General features: G+C 39.4%; 1 protein-coding gene across 4 annotated transcripts; it reads left to right on the plus strand.

Moving 5' to 3' along the window:
• The first annotated feature begins 852 nt into the window (after positions 1-852).
• Positions 853-8,775, plus strand: LOC148117463 (uncharacterized). Of its 4 annotated transcripts, none has more exons than XR_015736928.1 (3): positions 853-1,155; positions 6,553-6,661; positions 8,015-8,775. XR_015736928.1 is itself a non-coding variant. In XM_087902754.1 (2 exons), the coding sequence occupies exons 1-2, from the start codon at positions 899-901 to the stop codon at positions 8,364-8,366; spliced, it is 609 nt and encodes a 202-aa protein (XP_087758880.1). In that variant the 5' UTR covers positions 860-898; the 3' UTR covers positions 8,367-8,775. The 4 variants fall into 4 exon arrangements, 1 of the variants encoding a protein (XP_087758880.1); XR_015736927.1 differs by having other exon boundaries at positions 873-1,142; positions 6,553-6,655; XR_015736926.1 differs by having other exon boundaries at positions 875-1,155; positions 6,553-6,655.
• Positions 8,776-18,148: the final 9,373 nt, after the last annotated feature.

Genomic DNA, 18,148 nt, shown 5'->3' on the forward strand with positions numbered 1-18,148 from the left:
CTTGATGTCTTTGTTTACCCAATATTATATTCTCAGATCTGTGGATTTGGAGTTAGAAATTAGAGGAGAAAGAAAATGTGATGTTTGGGGCATCTTGATCTGAGTTATCTCACTCAATATGATATTTCTTGCTTCATATCATTTACCAGCAAATTTCAAGATTCCATTTTTATTTACACCTGAATCATGTTCCATAGGACATATTAAACACACTTTGGTTATCCACATTCGTCAGTTGAAGAGTATTAAGGTAGTTTACACTTTGAAGCTACTGTAAATAGAGCAACAGAAAACATTATCTAGAAAATGTCCTTGAATAGAAAGTCATTTCCTTTGGGTACGTTACATGCAGTGGTACAGTTACTTCATATGCTAGATTTACTGTCAGCTTTTTGAAAATTATCCATACCGTTTTGTAGAGTTGTACAACTTAGCAAACCTACCAAGAGTAAATGAGTGTTGCCTTTTCCCTTCACCCTTTCTGACATTACCTGTTTGTTGTCATTTTAATGTTTGTCCTTCTGTCAGGGGTAATAAGAAATTTAAGCAGTGCTTTGATGTGCATTTTACAAATAACTACTGCAGAAAGACATTTTCAAGTTACTTTTTGAGCAAGTTTTGTCTTTTTCTCTCCTTTAAACAAAAAATATTTGTTTATTCAGGCACAACCTCTTGAACGGAGCTGCCTCTGTTTTTTGAGTTCTTTGTATTTTCTGGATATTAATCCTGTAAGCCATAGAGCTGGCAAAGATTCCTTCCCATTTTGTGGGCTTCTCCTGCAGAGAGCTGCATGGAGCCGCACCTAAAAGATGGTGCCGGCTTCAGCCTTCCCCGATCCCGAAAGCGAATGCTCTCAGTGGTAAACAACACCTTATTTTGCTAAGGCCAGGATCACGCGATGATTGTAAGCTGCTTGCGTTTAAGCGGAAGATTGGCTGCCCAGGGCTACTTAAGGGCTGGGAGGAACTTGCCCAGGGAGAGAAACTATTGTAACAAGGTCCTGAGTAAACTGCTTGCAAGAAGAGCTCCAGTGTTGCGTCTTCCTTGCTGGTCAAGGCGGTCGAGACAAGTGGTGGCCCGTATGGGGATTCTCCTCTCCTCTCCCTGGAGCCCAGAACTTGCAGCAGTCAGGGGGTGCACCGGTAAGTCCTCAAGGTAAGATTGGGGATCTGTGACCAAAACGGGTTATTTGCTCTCGCCTGTAAACAAAGGGAGAGCGGGGGAATTAGAGCCCCGACTAGAGCGGACAAATCGAAAGTGAAAGTAGAGCTGCGACTAGCGTGGACAAGTCTGTAGAGGACATTCATTCGCTAGCCCGACGAACTGAAAGTAAAATTGCTAAATACTGTTGATGGATTATTACTTGTTCTTAGCAGCTTGGGTACTCTTGAATATAGTGTTCTGGTCCATCATTTTTACTTATTGCTGTAGGGAGTGTATTGAGAATCCTCAGTGAATAGACATAGGGAATTCTCCTTCTCACCCCATTTTTCTGGCTTTGAACGAGCTGCTCCATTCAAAAAATCTAAAATTTAAGAAAAGTACCTTAGGGAGGTTCCTGGAGGAAGGTGATACCACTGCACCTTGGTTTGCAGTCTCCGGGAAGCTCACAACTCTGTCATGGGAAAAGCTAGGTAGAGACCTTGAGTTTGCTGCAGAACAGGGAACGCTTAAGGCTGGAGTAAGACCTATCTGGGAATTAGTGAAAAGCTGCCTCGGGGATCGAAAGTGCAGTGAAGCAGTAGAAAATGGCCAAGCAGCCTTAGAGATATTACAGGAGGAACGCTCAGAGAGGGCAGCTTCAGAAACGGCAGCCTCTAAAAGGGCAAAGTCTGATGTGGCATCTGATATAGATTCAGGTAGAGGGAAGAAGAAAAGGGCCCAGGAAAAGCAAAAGGGTCGATTATATCCCAGCCTGTCAGAATTGGAGGAATCAGACTCTTCTGTCTCCTCGAGCTCAGAGACAGAGCCAGACCCAGAGACACCAGACACAGAGACAGAAACGGATGAAGAAGATAGAGAAACCCTAAGGAAAACATTAAAAAGAATGAAAATCTCCAAGAAAAAGGGAAATGGAGAGAAAAATAAGACATCTAAAGGCATCTGCAGGACTGTAACCCCTTCAGCTCTGCCCCCGTATCCAGAGGTTATAGGATCTGAGGGAGGGATTTCTTTCAATCCTAAGGTATGGAGAGAAGTCAGGGCAGAAATGATGACGGCCTCAGCATTTCCTGTATTTCAGGATCCATAAGGCAATTGATTCCATGAGCCTTTGGATTTTAAGGTCATCAAGACATTGGCAGAATCTGTCCGGACTTATGGCACTACAGCCACGTTTACGGTGGCCCACGTGGAAGCTCTACATAGATATGCCATGACTCCAGCTGATTGGATGAACCTAGCACGAGCATGTTTGTCCCCTGGCCAGTATCTAGATTGGAAAGCTCTTTTAATTGAATTGGCCAATGCTCAGGCTACAATAAATCTAGCAGCTGGAGAGGCACAAACAGTCTGGGACACAGATATGTTGCTTGGACAAGGCAGGTTTGTCAACCAGCAAAATGGATATCCTCCTCAAGTGTATGATCAGATTAATAACATTACCACAAGAGCATGGAAGACCTTACCTAATAAAGGGGAGGTAATTGGTAATTTGAGTAAGATCCTTCAAGGACCTATGGAGCCTTTTTCTGATTATGTGGCTAGGATGCTAGAAGCGGCAGGAAAGATCTTTGGTGACCCGGACACCGCTATGCCGTTTGTAAAGCAGCTAGTGTATGAACAATGTACCCAGAAGTGCAGAGTGGCTATCACACCATATAAAAATAGAGGATTAGAAGTCTGGATGAGAGCATGTAGAGAATTAGGAGGTTCATTAACCAATGTCGGACTGGCAGCTGCAGTACTTAGATTGAGCAAAAATGGGGGCAATGCAGGAACTTGCTTTCGATGTGGTAAGCCAGGCCACATTAAGCACAACTGCCCTCAAGGAGGAAATGCTCAGCAGGGGAATACCCAGAGACCAGGAATTAGCCAGAATCCAAATCCAGGGATATGCCCCAAATGCAAGAAAGGAAAGCATTGGGTTAATGAATGCAGACCCATCAAGGATATCAACAGACGACCCCTTGAACCTAATGCTAGTTCAAAAGACAGACAGCGGGGGCCCTCGGCCTCAGGGCCCTCAAATATATGGGGCAATGGAGGAGCAGGTACAGGAAGGGAAACTGGAGCAATGGCCGACATTCAGACACCCACAGAACCGCGGAGAGCCACTGCGGGTTCAGCAGAATTGGACCTCCGTGCCACCACCAGGCTCATACTAACCCCTCAAATGGGAATTCAAACGATAGACTCTGACTTTCAAGGCCCTCTCCAACCAGGCACAGAAGGGTTATTGATAGGCAGGTCATCTACTACTTTGAGAGGCCTATGGGTTTATCCTGGAATAATTGATCCAGACTATACAGGCATTATTAAAATTATGGTGGAGTCACCCAAGGGTGTTAGTGCCATATCTCCAGATGATCGAATTGCACAGCTTGTTATCCTGCCCAGCTTGCATGATAGATTTCCAGCACGGAACAGAGAGAGAGGTAGTCAAGGATTTGGCTCCTCAGGAACGGATCTTACCTTCCTGTCTTTGAGTTTAGATCAGAGGCCTACGTTAAAATTGACTTTTAATGGCACCAAGATTACAGGGCTCTTGGACACTGGAGAGGACAAAAGTATTATAGCTAGCAAGGTTTGGCCATGTGGGTGGCCCTTCCAGGCCTCTACACATACTTTACAAGGACTGGGGTATGCAAAAGCCCCTGATGTTAGTGCAAGCTTGTTAACTTGGCCAGATGAAGAAGGACACTCCAGACAAACGCAGCCATATGTTCTAGAGCTCCCAGTATCATTATGGGGAAGAGATATTATGAAATCTATGGGGTTTAAGTTAAGTAATGAATATTCTGATGAGGCTCAAGCTATTATGAAAAGCATGGGCTGCCATCCTGAGTTTGGCCTGGGAAAATTCTTGCAGGGACAGAAGGATCCTATAGAGGCAAAACCAAGAAAACCTAGACAAGGGTTGGATTTTTCTTAGGGGCCACTGAGGAAGGAATTCCCATTTCCTGGAAAACAGAAGAGCCAGTATGGGTTCCTCAGTGGCCACTATCTTCCGAAAAACTACAAGCAGCCCATCAGTTAGTGCAAGAACAGCTAGAGGAAGGGCATATAGAACCCTCCCTCTCCCCTTGGAATACTCCTATTTCTGTTATAAAAAAGAAGTCTGGAAAATGGGGATTATTACATGATCTTCACGCTATAAATGCACAGATGAAAATTATGGGGCCTCCCCTTGCTATCTGCATTACCAGAGAGTTGGCCCATTATAGTAGCAGACATAAAAGATTGTTTCTTTTCCATTCCTTTAAATAGCAAGGACAGTGAAAGATTTGCCTTTACCTTACCATCAGTCAACCATGAGGAACCTGATAAAAGATATCAATGGATTGTCCTACCTCAGGGTATGGCCAATAGTCCTAGTATGTGTCAATTATTTGTAGCTGCTGCTTTGGAGCCCTTATGGGCTCGTTTTCCAACTGTGAAATGTCTCCATTATATGGATGATATTCTCCTGGTGGCGAAGAAAGAGCAAACTTTGCATGAGGCATATGGTATTTTGGTGGGGGTATTACAAAGGAAGGGTCTATGTATAGCTCCAGAAAAGGTTCAACAAGACGAGGTAGTAAATTATTTAAGGTCTAAAATAACATATAATCAAATTATACCACAAAAGGTAGAATTAAGAAAAGATCATTTGCATACATTAAATGATTTTCAAAAATTATTGGGAGATATAAATTGGATGAGGGGCCGTTTGGGCATGGCAAATTATGAGTCAAAACCATTGTATGTTGTTTTATTTGGTGATGTAGCTCTAGATTCTCCCAGACAATTAACCAGAGAAGCTCGACAAGCACTCTCTCTTGTAGAGGAAAAATTATCTAAAACCTTTTTAAATGGGTACAGGCTGAAAAGAATATTGCTTTATGCATTTTACCCACTAATCTACAACCCAGGGATATTTTGTGGCAGGAAGGACCATTACTTTGGATTCATCCCAGGATTTCCCCCACGAAATACATAGAATATTATCCTAATGCTGTTGCTTTGCTTGCTCAGCAAGGCATTCAAAATTGCCTGCAGCATTTTGGAGTTGCACCGTGTGTAATAGTCACCCCATATGATGCTAATCAAGTTAATATTTTATGTGCCACTATTGATGATTGGGCTATTTTATGGTGCTGCTATTCTGGGCGCATCAATTGTCATTTTCCTAAGCATCCACTGTTGACCTTTTTTAAAGAACATCCAGTAGTCTTTCCAAAAATCACTGCCTTAAGGCCCATTCCAGGAGCCAGTGTTATATTTACAGAAGGATCTAAGACTGGCTGTGGTGCTTACATGGTGGACTCCGCAGAACCTGTTAAATATCAGTTTTCTCCTGGAGCTCCTCAGCAAGTGGAGCTAGCAATCGTGGTTGAGGTGTTTAAATCCTGTCTATTTACATTTAATTTAATTTCAGATTCTTGTTATGTTGTGAACGTCTTAAAATACCTTGGGTGCGCTGGACCTATTAAAACCTCCAGCCTGGTACATAGGCTATTTACACAATTGCAGCTATTACTCTGGCAACGTAAGAATCCTTTCTTTGTACAGCACATTCGTGCACATACAGGTTTGCCAGGCCCTCTGGCTGCTGGCAATGACAAGATTGATCAGTGTACCAGACAAGAATGGATGTTTCTTGCCTCTGCCCTGCAGAGGGCTCATGATTTTCATAAAGAATTTCATGTTAACACCAAAACCCAACAACAAAAATTTCCCATTTCTCGAGCTGATGCACACTAGGTGGTTGTGGATTGTCCACAATGTGTCATACCTTATCACCTTCAAATTTTGGGGGTCAATCCATGTGGATTGTTCCTCCTTAAACTTTGGCAGATGGAAGTTACCCATCTCCCTGAGTTTGGCAAGGTAAAATACGTACATGTCTCCATGGATACGTGCTCTGGCATTATCCATGCCACACCCATGACAGGCGAAAAGGCAACCCAAGTGATTGCTCATTGTCTAGAAGCGTGCGCCACCTGGGGAGAACCCCAGCAATTGAAAACAGACAATGGTCCCGCTTATACGGGACAAAAGTTCACCTCCTTCTGCCAACGCATGAGTGTTCAACTCATATATGGACTGCCTTATAATCCACAAGGCCAAGACATTGTAGAGCGTGCTCATCGCTTCTTAAAAGAATTGCTTCAAAAACAAAAAGGGGGAATAGGTCATCAACAGACCCCCAAGAATAGACTTTCCTTAGCCTTGTTTACACTTAATTTTTAAAATTTGGATAATACCAATCAGTCTGCAGCGGACAGGCATTCTTAACCATCCAGTCCTTTAAAAGGATTGATAAAATGGAAGGACGCTCTGACAGGGGTCTGGCATGGCCTTGATCTGGTGCTGGCATGGGCACGAGGCTCTGTTTGTGTTTTTACACAGGATCATTTGGACCCTATTTGGGTACCGGAGTGCTTGGTGAGAAAAGTACAAGTGCAGAGGAACGACAAGCAAGATGAAGCCTCAGACTGTGATCCTACTGATGGTGATGGTCCTGATGTCCCCGTTGTTGATCCAGGCCAATGAACAAATATTGTGCACCATAGCAAAAGCATGGCCAATTTCTATATCTGTTCATTCTACATCAAAAGTTTTACCTGTCTTTTTTTCCACTAGTTGTGAATTAGGCTTACCCTGCGTAAATTTAGACCCTAGCATGGCTATGTATAATGCAACTGATATTCCTCTTCAAGAAGCCTCATGTTTTTCTCTTGAAAATAATTCTAACCCATGTATATGGTTGAAATGTAGGTCAGTGGGTAATTGGCTTGACCCGTTGACCAATAATCATGTGCCTTTTGCCATGCTCGTGGAAGCACTGAAAACAATAAATACGGGTGCTTCCTCAGGCATGGGCAGCGGTAAAAATGGTAGTAATGCCACAGGTATTACTACCTTATTGATGTTGATGGAAGGGCTTCAGCCTTCAAGTTCACGTTTTGGATTAGGGAATTCCACCACTCGACAAGTGTTACCTTATTGTGCCCATAATTTAGGGTACCCCCCCTCATTGGACACCATGTCAAAGCCCAGATCATAAGTCAAAGCAGATTGCACCAGGTTTTGAATTTACCCCTCCTTTAGGAAGATATTCCTTTAATCTTGCTAATCGGACTAATCAGAAAACTAATAAGAAAACTACTTGGCCCTGGTTTCAATGGATTCTTTCTAATGAAAGAGGGGCCTTTTCATCCTTAGAGCCTTTTGCTGCCCTTTGTAATTTGACTCTCCAGCTACTTAACATCTCTGCCAGCCGAGATACGAAGGGAGTTCTTTCAAATGTTACTATAAATAAAATGATGAACAACCTTACCATTTCTGCCAGTCCAGTGTGCTTAAAGGCACCCTTCTTCTTTTTGCTGACTAATATTACCAATGCCACAGAGGATGTGATCTATTGTAATTCCTCTAAGGCAATTTGCCTCACAAGTCAATGCTGGAATGGTACTTATAACACAGCTGTGGTGATGAGAATTCCCACATATGTTCCCATCCCAGTCAGAGTTGATACTGGTACCTTCCAAATCACTCATTTGCTCAGAACAAAATGAGACTTTGGGATAACAGCAGCCCTAGTCACCACAATTGCTGCATCTGCTGCAGCTGCAACGACAGCTGCTGTTGCCATGGCTGCAACAACTCAGATTGCAGAGAGAGTTAATTAAATTGTGGAGAGGACAGCCTCCACAATGACCACTTTGAAATCTATCGATGGTCATTTAAAAGCTGGCATTTTGACAGTAAACCAAAGAGTAGACCTCTTGCAAGAGCAACTGGATGATTTAGTAACCTTAACCAGTGTAGGATGTATTCATTCCCTCTCCTCTTTATGCATTATTTCCAGATTGACTGAGAATATTACAAAGAATGGCAACCTAAGCCGGCAGCTGAGCGCATACCTCCAGGGAAGCTGGAACAAGGAGTTCGAGAACCTGACAGATACCTTGATCAACCAGATTATTTCCCTGAATGCCACACGGCTGGAATTACCTACTGCTAATGCTTTTCTTAATGTGCTGAAACGAACTTTTAGTTATTTTAAGGAGTGGGCGGGAATAGGAGCCCTGACAGGCCTAATGGTGCTTGCCTCCCTGGTATGCCTGTGGTGCATTTGTGGCATGAGAGCCTCACAACGTCACAATGCAGCAATGATCATTCAAGCCTTCATGGCTATTGAAGCAGGACAGTCCCCCTAAGTTTGGTTAACTACTTTAGAAGATATTTAAGCACAGGATGCGAGGCTTGTGCACTGCATGTGAGGGTAATTACATCTACCTCAAGAAGAGCAAGTCTGATTGCACATGGGTCAGTGCCTAACTCCCACCTCTGTAAAAAGGGCACCAAGCAGGTCTAGTGTTTACTGGGTGGAGGACACCTGGATAAACAATAATACATGCTTCATTTTTAACAGAGATCAGACCTCTACTCTTGCCTGTTGCTATTAAAACAAAAAAGGAGGAACTCTAGGGAGCTGTGTGGAGCCGCAACTAAAAGATGGTGCTGACTTCCACCTTCCACGGTCCCGAAAGCGAATGCTCTCAGTGGTTAACAACACCTTATTTGGCTAAGGCCAGGATTATGCGATGATCGTAAGCTGATTGCGTATAAGTGCCCACGTGGCAATCCAGGATTGGCTGCACAGGGCTACTTAAGGGCTGGGAGATGCTTGCCTGGGGAGAGAAACTATTGTAACAAGGTCCTGAGTAAACTGCTTGCAAGAAGAGCTCTGGTGTTGCGTCTTCCTTGCTGGTTGAGATGGTCTCGACATTCTCCTTCATTTTTTCTTTGCTTATTTGTTAAACTATACTTTCTATTTATTTTATGAAGTCCTACTTCTAAACTTTGAACCTTAATTTACATCTTATATGTTTGCCTGCACTGAGCCTGTACTAGACATATATTCATTAGGAATTCTGAAGGAAGAGCTCACTTATGTGTTTTTACACCTCCATTCTGACATATAAGAAATTGAAAGATTTTTCTGTATGGAGAGACAATACCTTCACTATTTCTCCTAACTGTACAGGGCCCTGGAGTTTTGTAGTTTCCAAAAGTTATCTGTAGTCACACTGATAGAATGAATTTACAATGTCAGAGAGGAAAATTTTTTGAAAAAATGAAATAAACCATGGATCTGTGAAAGAAACTTCTTGGTTGGGGAGTCTTTGAGAAGTGTGAGGTAAGAGAAAACAGAATAAGAACTCCCTCTCTCTCTCTCTTTCTGTGTGTGTGTGTGTGTGTGTGTGTGTGTGTGTGTGTGTGTGTGAGTGTGTTTTAAACATTTAAAGAACAATTTTATTTAATCAATACACGATACTGGAGATGCATATGGCAAACTACCTATTTTAACAAATAAGAAAATAATTGTAGAGTTCTGAATAAAGCATGAAACATTGATATATTCTATGCCTTTCAGGGAAATGGCCCATGACTCACACAAAGTCCATGATCTCCTACCACCCTGACCAAAGAACTTATCCTAAAGTTTGTGAGACTCTTGATATTAGTGTGTCTCAAAATTTATGAAATAATTAGTGGAAGAATGATTAATTTCAATAGTTGATCATGTAGCCTAATATTCTGTATTTTGTATCTGATGTTCATGGGAAGACTGATTTCCATCTACCAGTGAGCAAAAATGAAGGTTTCAAATGCCAAGTTGCCATTAGATGGATAATTGATGGACATATTTTCATTGTTGTTGACCTTTCAAAGTAAAAGGAAGAATCAGTTACTACTTGTTCTCAACAACTGTGCGGATATGTTTCTTGGCTTGTTACTCAGGGTTAGTACTGTCATAAAAGGATAGTTTTAATGCATTAACTCATTGAATCAAGAAAAGTGTTCTTTACTCCACTGTTCAAATTCTTAAATTCTACTTGGCCATTCACACTAAATATTCTCCACATTTCTTCTTAAATATTCAGATCTGTGACATGCCTGCACATAACTCTACCCTACTCTGAAATAGCTTTTTTTATAGAACTTCAAATACCAGAAAAAGAAAAAAATCCTACAAAAACAGAAAAAAATCATCTCAGCCTTTGTTGCAAAGGATGAGATTTTATTGAGTTCAAACTTAGGAAAATCTTTCTTCATAGGATATTCCCAGACAACATACATTTTTAGTTTTCCATTAAAGCAGAGTAGTGTTACTATTCACAAAATCATTTCTACATTTCGGCCATTGTTACACTAAGAAAGAGATAAGAATTCTCTTTTAGAAAAATAAGATTTAAACAATGACACGTTGAAACAAACATGCCAACTCAAGAAAGTAAATACACTTTCATTTCACTTGAGTGACAAATCCACTTAGAGTCTCTAACTTCAACAAATGCCTTTGACTTTGGCTTCCTCCAAGGTCCAGGACAAATTGTCTCATTAATTCAGATTGAAGAACAGGTTTCTTTTATCATTTCCTTTGTGCTGTTTGTGCTCATTCTTACTCTTCTGATTGACTTCATGGACCATTCCCTCTATCCTTGCTGCAGTGAAAGCAAACTGCACAAACTAAATATAGAGGTAGGTGGGAAGACAGCAGTTGGGTTGTAAAAATAAACAATCATTCCAAGTGAAACATAACTTCATATATCTAAAGAAGCCTGGCCGGTGTCCTTATAGTGCATGTTTTGTTTTTGCATTTGTACTTTCCTATACATTATTCAACATGTTTCCCCATATCCATTTCTGCTTCTGCTTGTCTTTTGTTTCTTTTACACAGAAAACTGATGGCAAGCACTATTCCCAAAGGACAGAAAATGGGAAAGAGGAAGGTGTAGGAAGATATTGAATTAAAATTATGCTTGAAAATATTTTATGGAATCCAGAAAATGTACTATCAAAATAATAATGAATAAACTCATCGAGGAGAAAAATGTTTTAATGTATACAGAGAACAATAAAAAGGAATCATCAAAAAGTAACACATTTTACTAAAGGTAAAATGAAGTGTGTCTAGTGCTGTATTTTATTAGAAACAGCACTTCAACTCAAATGTAATTGTTGAGTTACGTGCTTAATGTATCAGGTGCTGCTTTAATGAACTTTTAAGTTGTTAATTGAAATAAGACCACATCAGTTCCTTTCCCCAGCAAGCCAAGATATGTTTTCTCTAAGTACTCTCATATACTTACCCACTCTCAAGAAAATAGCCTCTGTTTCCTTGGTCATTATTGTCAAATACACAATTCATCTGTGTGCGTGTGTGTTTGTGTGTGTTTGCACATGTGTGTGTGTGTGTGTGTGAAAATATACATACAACAAGAGTCCATTTGTTTTTTATGTGTACATGGTTTCAAGGCCGATCTTTCTGCATTGTACAGCTAAAACATCAGATCATGCATGGGAGAGGCTAATTCTACTTCTCCTAGTCATCTTTAGTTTCCTGTACTTTATAACTAGGGATGGGAAGCTGCAAAATTTTCTCTTTTTTATGTTAACATGTCCATTGATATTGTCATTGTTTTAGTGTTTATTACACAGTTTTACAGGCATTGTTTCACAGCCATCATTGTTATTCACTCACTCTAAGAAACTTTCTGAGCACCTCTTTTGCTGTGTTCCTTGAGCCATTGGTGGAGGAGCTTTGCTGTAGTTGTATCCATCTTTAATAGACACGACCTGCCATGCTATCCTCAATAATGCAATAGTGCCTTTTTTAATAGCTGGTAACCAACAACTCTCCATTGAAATTATTTGTCCTGATTGCAGGTAGAAGATTTTCCCAGTACACTACATGATATTTTGTTAGTTAACACTTCCAGTAAAGGTTTAAATACCACGGTAATTTGTCAGTATTTTCAGGTTGGCCTGCATACATAAAGTGTTTCAAAAAGAATGTTTCAATTTAAATTCTGTCAGCAAAAACATAGCAAGTGAAATTTCATTTTGCCACAAACAGAGAGATTTAGACAGGCAAAGTAAACTGACTATGTTGTCTCCTTTTTTCCCCAAGACCTACTCATTTTCTTAACACTCATCAATGTTGTGCTTCAGCACCATGCATTTGGAGGGAAAAGCTCATCCTCTTGTGTCAGTTCTCAAGCACCAACAAGCTGCTTTTTTTAACATGTTCTTTCATTGTTCTGAAGCTTCTCAAGTATCTTAGTTTAACAGTTTACCGGGGCCCAGGGATCCTCTTTTGTCCATTCCCCCACTGCAAAATTGACAAGTTTATAGCCTACATCCAATACATTATATAGAAGAGGGCAGTGCACTTAGATCTATAGGCTTCCCCATAAACACATTATTACATGAGGTATCTCCCATGAACCTAAAATAATTAAAAAGGGTGAGACAGGATCTACATATGTAATATAGTTTTGTGTGCAGCTCTGCAACCACCATGGTCAGCAGGGTAATGATTCACAGGAGGCAAGAAGATAGTTTGGTTCAAAATTACTAAATAATCTCTGCTAGTCTGGCACCAAGCAGTTTATTCTAGCAATATTTAGGCACCACACAATTCAGTGAAAACTGGCCTGGTGTTTATTAACTCAATTCCATGTACACAACAAATCACAAAATAAGCTAAATAAAAGATTCAACGTGAATACATCAAAACTCTTTATAAAGTACATGTGACACATTACATAAAGACAGGTTCTATCAATTGACTACATGTGTCACATTCCGTATTGATGGGTGCTATAGAATGACTGCATGCAACACCTTCCATTAAGTTAGGTTCTATAGACTGGTGGTTCTATAGACTGGTGAGATAAACAAGATCACAATAAGGGCCTAGGAAAGGCTCTGGTCTAGTCTCTGTCACACAGATGCCAAGAAGAAAACAAGCTCCAAGTGGAGCGTCTTCAGGGCTCAACATTCTCTTTGGAATAGTTTGGAATAGTGCTGCCATGAGCAATCATGTCTCATGTTGACAGAACCCTAAATTATTTCAATGTCATGTTCTACCGGTCTTTGAAGTGGTTGAAGATTACCTATCTATGCAGAGTACACAGAATCTCGGTGTATCTAAAGAACCTGATGAACTAAAAATGAGAAACAAGAATGGCCATTGTTCTATAATACTTAATATCTGTATTACTTAAAGGCAAAAACTTCATATTAGAATATCAAGCAATATTTAACAACTGTGCAGCAAATGAGGACAATGACTTTGAAATATAAGCAATGTACAAGTATCTTGATCTGAGATAAAAATGCATAAAGCAATATGATAAATATATCACAAATTGTATCAATATATGCAGTGACTTAAACAGAGGTAGAAACATGCATGCATACAATCTGACAAAATAACTTTGCATAGGTATACAAATATGATAAACAGAAATAGGAACATATTTAATATAATAAATATAATTTGAATTTGTACCAATATACAAGAATCTATATCAATGTAAATTGTCTATAAATAATAACTCACAAGTATTCACTCTATTACTCACTATTATTATTACTAGTGTGAGTAGGCTCTCCTATTATCCTATTCAATTTTCCTTTTTTAAGAGATCTCTGAGCTTACATAATTTCCATCCCAAATCTCAAACTTATACCAGTAATAATCAACCATTAATTTAATGTCCTTAACTCTGAGGACAAAATTTGTTTGGAGTGAAGGCATCGTCTTCTAGAATTACTTCCAGCTCTCATCGGAGTGATGTTCTTTCTATGGAGTTCTGTAAAAGTAAAATGATAGTTAAGTTTCAAGATTACTGTCTGATATAATTGCAAATAGTCTCTGAATGTTCAATAAATTTTTTTTGAGGATCCTATATGAAGTTCTGTCCAGAACTTTGTAATAAAATACACCATTTAGCTAACCAAATTGGGGCCATCTTGAGCAACTGGTACCAAAAACTGGTCTTAAAGTAGCACACTATCAGCATCATTACATCATATCAACCAGGTGGAGCTGTTGTTGTGGGCACCCATCTTCTTCCTGTAAACTTAAAGATTACTACAGGAAAATTCACTGTTCATTATGAAAAACTTAAACATTATTCGTATAGATGTATCCAATGAAAGATACAGTATAGACAAAATGGAAATGGAGAAAAGTAAAATTTTTCCTAAAATCTTTCTTTTTTCTGCCCCATAACAGATGGCTTCTGACATGAGACAGAAACTTTAAATTTTGCTTTAGAGAGGAAAAGCCATTGTCCAACTCCAAAGCCAGCTTTATATGTACATGTTTATGTATATGTATATATGTGTGTGCGTGTGTGTGTGTGTGTGTGTGTGTGTGTGTGTGTGTGTCTGTGTGTGTAATAAATTTTTATCCTCAGGTGACCTGTCCTCATAGATCATATCTCTCTTTGCTTTGCTTAGTGATCCTTCCTGGATAGTTATATTTTTTCTCTTTAGGTATCCAAATGTCCAAGGTTTCTTGTCTTTCTGAAGATGTGTATTTTTCTGCAAAGACAAGAACAGAATACTGCCACAACCCTTTTGGCATTTCCTTACCATTTGTATCATTGTCACCTCTGTGGATGAGCTGTCATTTCTGTCTCAAAGGGCTTCTCTTTTTCAAACTGAATCTTTATTAATTTCAGTGGTATCATAGGTTTTCTTCTCCTGTGCAAACCAAAGCAAAACCCATTCTCCAATGTAGCACATATCCTCCTTTCCATTCTGAGGTCAACACATCCTTGAAATGCACTGGCTGATTTAGTTCAGAGGTGTTTTCTATTAACCAATATCTTTCTGCTGTTATTGTTCCTTTCTCATTAGCTTTAAAACATTAAAGGTTAATAAAATATTATGCAATCTGATTCTGGGCATATTTTCCATAAATTTCTGTTTGTTTAACATATACTTTATAGTGTAATTTGCTCTTTCTATAACAGCCTGACCTATAGGATTGTTTGGTATACCTGTAATATGATTTAGATCATAATAAGGAAAAAAAGGTTTCATTCTGCTTAGACACATATGTTAGACCATCTTCTGTGTTTATTTGTGCAAGTATATGCATAATGGCTATAACGTCTACTAAATGTGTGATTACTGAATCAGCCTTTTCTGACCTCAAGGCAGTTGCCCATTAAAAACCTGATTAATTGTCAATGGAATATGTTAATTTTCCTAATTCTATAAAGTGGAACACATCCATTGGCCAGATTGCATTCCTTTGAGTTCCCTTTTGGTTACTCTCTGTAGGTAATGGTATTTGGTTATAGAAAGAGCAAGTACAACATCTCTTTATAATCCCCTTAGCTTATTGCCATGTAATAGAAAACTGTTATTTTAAACTTTGGCTATTGACATGATTTTTTTATGAAATTAAGAGACCTTCAACACATTTCTAATGAATAATCAGTCAATTTTTTGTATTACCTTGTGCTAGAAAACCTGGAAGATCCATTTGGGATTGCATGTGTGTTATGTGTATGGGACAAAGCCTATTCCTGATTATCACTTGAACCTGAATGAATAATGAAGTCAAATCTGTGTCATCTGGTGTAAATTCAGTGGTTTCATTATGCAAGACAACTCTTTCTGCATATTGTCAGCAACCTCCACAGGGCCAGTCCATAGGCAGAGAACGCCTCAAGAGCAGGCTTGAGCCAGAGACCTCCACAGGAGAAGGTCCAAGTCAGCAACATCCTCAGGAAGAGGACCAAGCCAGGGATATCTGTGGGCACAGGCCTGAGCCAGTAACCTCCAAAAAGAACAAGTCCAAGCCAGTGACATCCACCAGAGCGGGCCTGAGCCAGCCACTTCTGGGGAACCAGGACTGAGCAAGCAAACTCAGCAGGAGCAGGACCAAACAAGTGACTTTCATGGAAGCAGGCCCAAATGAGCATCATGATATCAAAGCAAACCCCAGGAGCACTGAGCGAGTTACCTCCTGGGTGACTGGTACCCAGGCCCCGACTGCACCGCAAGGAGCAACAATCTGAGCCTTCAATTCACTGGCACCTAGAAGACTGATCACCAGAGACACAGCCCAAACTATACAAATTAAAGGAAAAGATGGGTAGACAAAGTAAGATCACTCTTAACATCACAAGGAGAAACACAACACGAACAAATTCTAGTGACTCTACAACAGCAAGACTTGAGCACCCCAATATAGATGAAGCAGAAAAAAGTGACCCTTTTTGCAACATTAGGAGAATGTTTGAGGCTATTAAAAAGGAAATAAAACATTCCTTCAAAGAAATGGAGGAAATGGCAAACAAAAATGGAAGAAATTAACAAATCCTTTAATGAAAAAAAGAAGAAAAAGCAGTCAAGTAGATGAAAGAAATGATTCAAGACTCAAAAATCAAAAAAAGAAACAATAAAGAAAACACAAACCAAGGGAATTCTGGAAGTGTAAAATAAGGAAAAATGATTAATAGCCACAAATGCAAGCACAAACAGCAGAATATTAAATATGGAAGAGAGAATCTCACGTGCTGAAGATACAATAGAGGAAATAGATTCATTGGTTAAACAAAACATTAAATCTAACAAAAGCTTAACATGAAATATCCAGGAAGTATGAGACACCACGAAAAGACCAAACCTAAGAATAATAGGGATAGAAGAAGAAATAAAACTGAAAAGCACAGAAAATATATTCAATAAAATCAAAGAAGAAAACTTTCCCAGCCCTAAGAAAAATATGCATATCAATGTGCAAGAAGCTTACAGAACACCAAATAGAATGGATTAAAGAAGAGTCCCCTTGCGCAACTTAATCAAAACACTTAAGCATACAGAATAAAAAAAGAACATTACGAGCTACAAAGGAAAATGGCCAAGTAATATATAAAGGCAGACCTATCACAATGACACCTGAATTCTCAATGGAAACAACAAAAGGCAGAAGGTCCTGGTCAAGTACGATGCAGATATAAAGAGTCCAGATATGCCAGATATTGCCAGCCCAGACAATGATACCCAGGAAAATTTCCATTGCTATAGACAGGAAAAACAAGATATTCCATGACAGAACCAGATTTAAGCAATACCTAGCAAAAACTTAAAAAAAAAACCCAGTCCTACAGAAACTCCTAAAAGAAAAACTCCAACACAAAGAAGCTTCTTCATCCACAAAAACGTAGAAAATATAAGATTCACAGCAGCAAATCCCAAAGAAGGAAAAACACACACAATAACAACACCAAGGGGGGGGGAACTAAAATAACAGGAACTAACAATTATTGGTCATTATATCCCTTAATATAAATGGATTTGACTCACTTATAAAAAGACACAGACCTATCAAAAAGTGAATCCATCCTTTTGTTTCACACAAGAAACACACTTCAACCTCAAAAACAGACATCGCCTCAGAGGAGATGGTTGGGATTTTTTTCAATAAAATGGACCTAAGACACAAGCTGGTGTAGCTATCCTAATATCTAACAAAACAGACTTCAAACTAAAATCAGTCAAAAGGAACAAAGAAAACCATTTCTTCTAAGTCACAAGAAAAATGACACAAGAGGAAATCTCAATTCTGAAAGCCTATGCCACAAATACAATGACACCCTCATATGTAAAAGAAACTACTGAAACTTAAATCACACATTACACCCAATATACTAATAGTGGGAGAATTCAACACCCCGCTCTCACCACTGGGCATGTCTTAGCAGAGGAATAAGGGAACTAGCAGATGTCATGACTCAAATGGACTTAATAGACATCTATAGGACAATCCATACAAACATCAAAGAATATAACTCCTTTTCAGTACCTTATGGAATCTTCTCAAAAATGGATCACATACTTGGTAATAAAGAAAACCTCAGCAAATACAAAACAGTTGTAATAACCCCATGTACCTTATCAGATAACCATTGCTTGTAATTAAAACTTAAAAGCAACACTAAATTCAGAAAGCCCACAAACTCATGGAAATTGATCACAAAATGAGGGAATGAAGAAATGGAGAAATTAAATGCTTCCTAAAATTCAGTGAAAATGACCACATAACATACCCAAATCTATGGGACACATGAAAGCAGTGTTAAGAGGAAAGTTCATGGCACTAAAAATGCCCACATAAACA

Source organism: Myodes glareolus, chromosome X (genome assembly GCF_982192425.1).
Source record: "Myodes glareolus chromosome X, mMyoGla1.1, whole genome shotgun sequence".
Lineage (NCBI taxonomy): Eukaryota > Metazoa > Chordata > Mammalia > Rodentia > Cricetidae > Myodes > Myodes glareolus.

Coding starts and splice junctions, on each gene's coding strand:
- LOC148117463 (XM_087902754.1), top strand. CDS start 899: ATGATTGTAAGCTGCTTGCGTTTAAGCGGAAGATTGGCTGCCCAGGGC. Junction 1,156..8,014: donor TGCACCGGTAAGTCCTCAAG/GTAAGATTGGGG, acceptor CATTATTTCCAG/ATTGACTGAGAATATTACAA.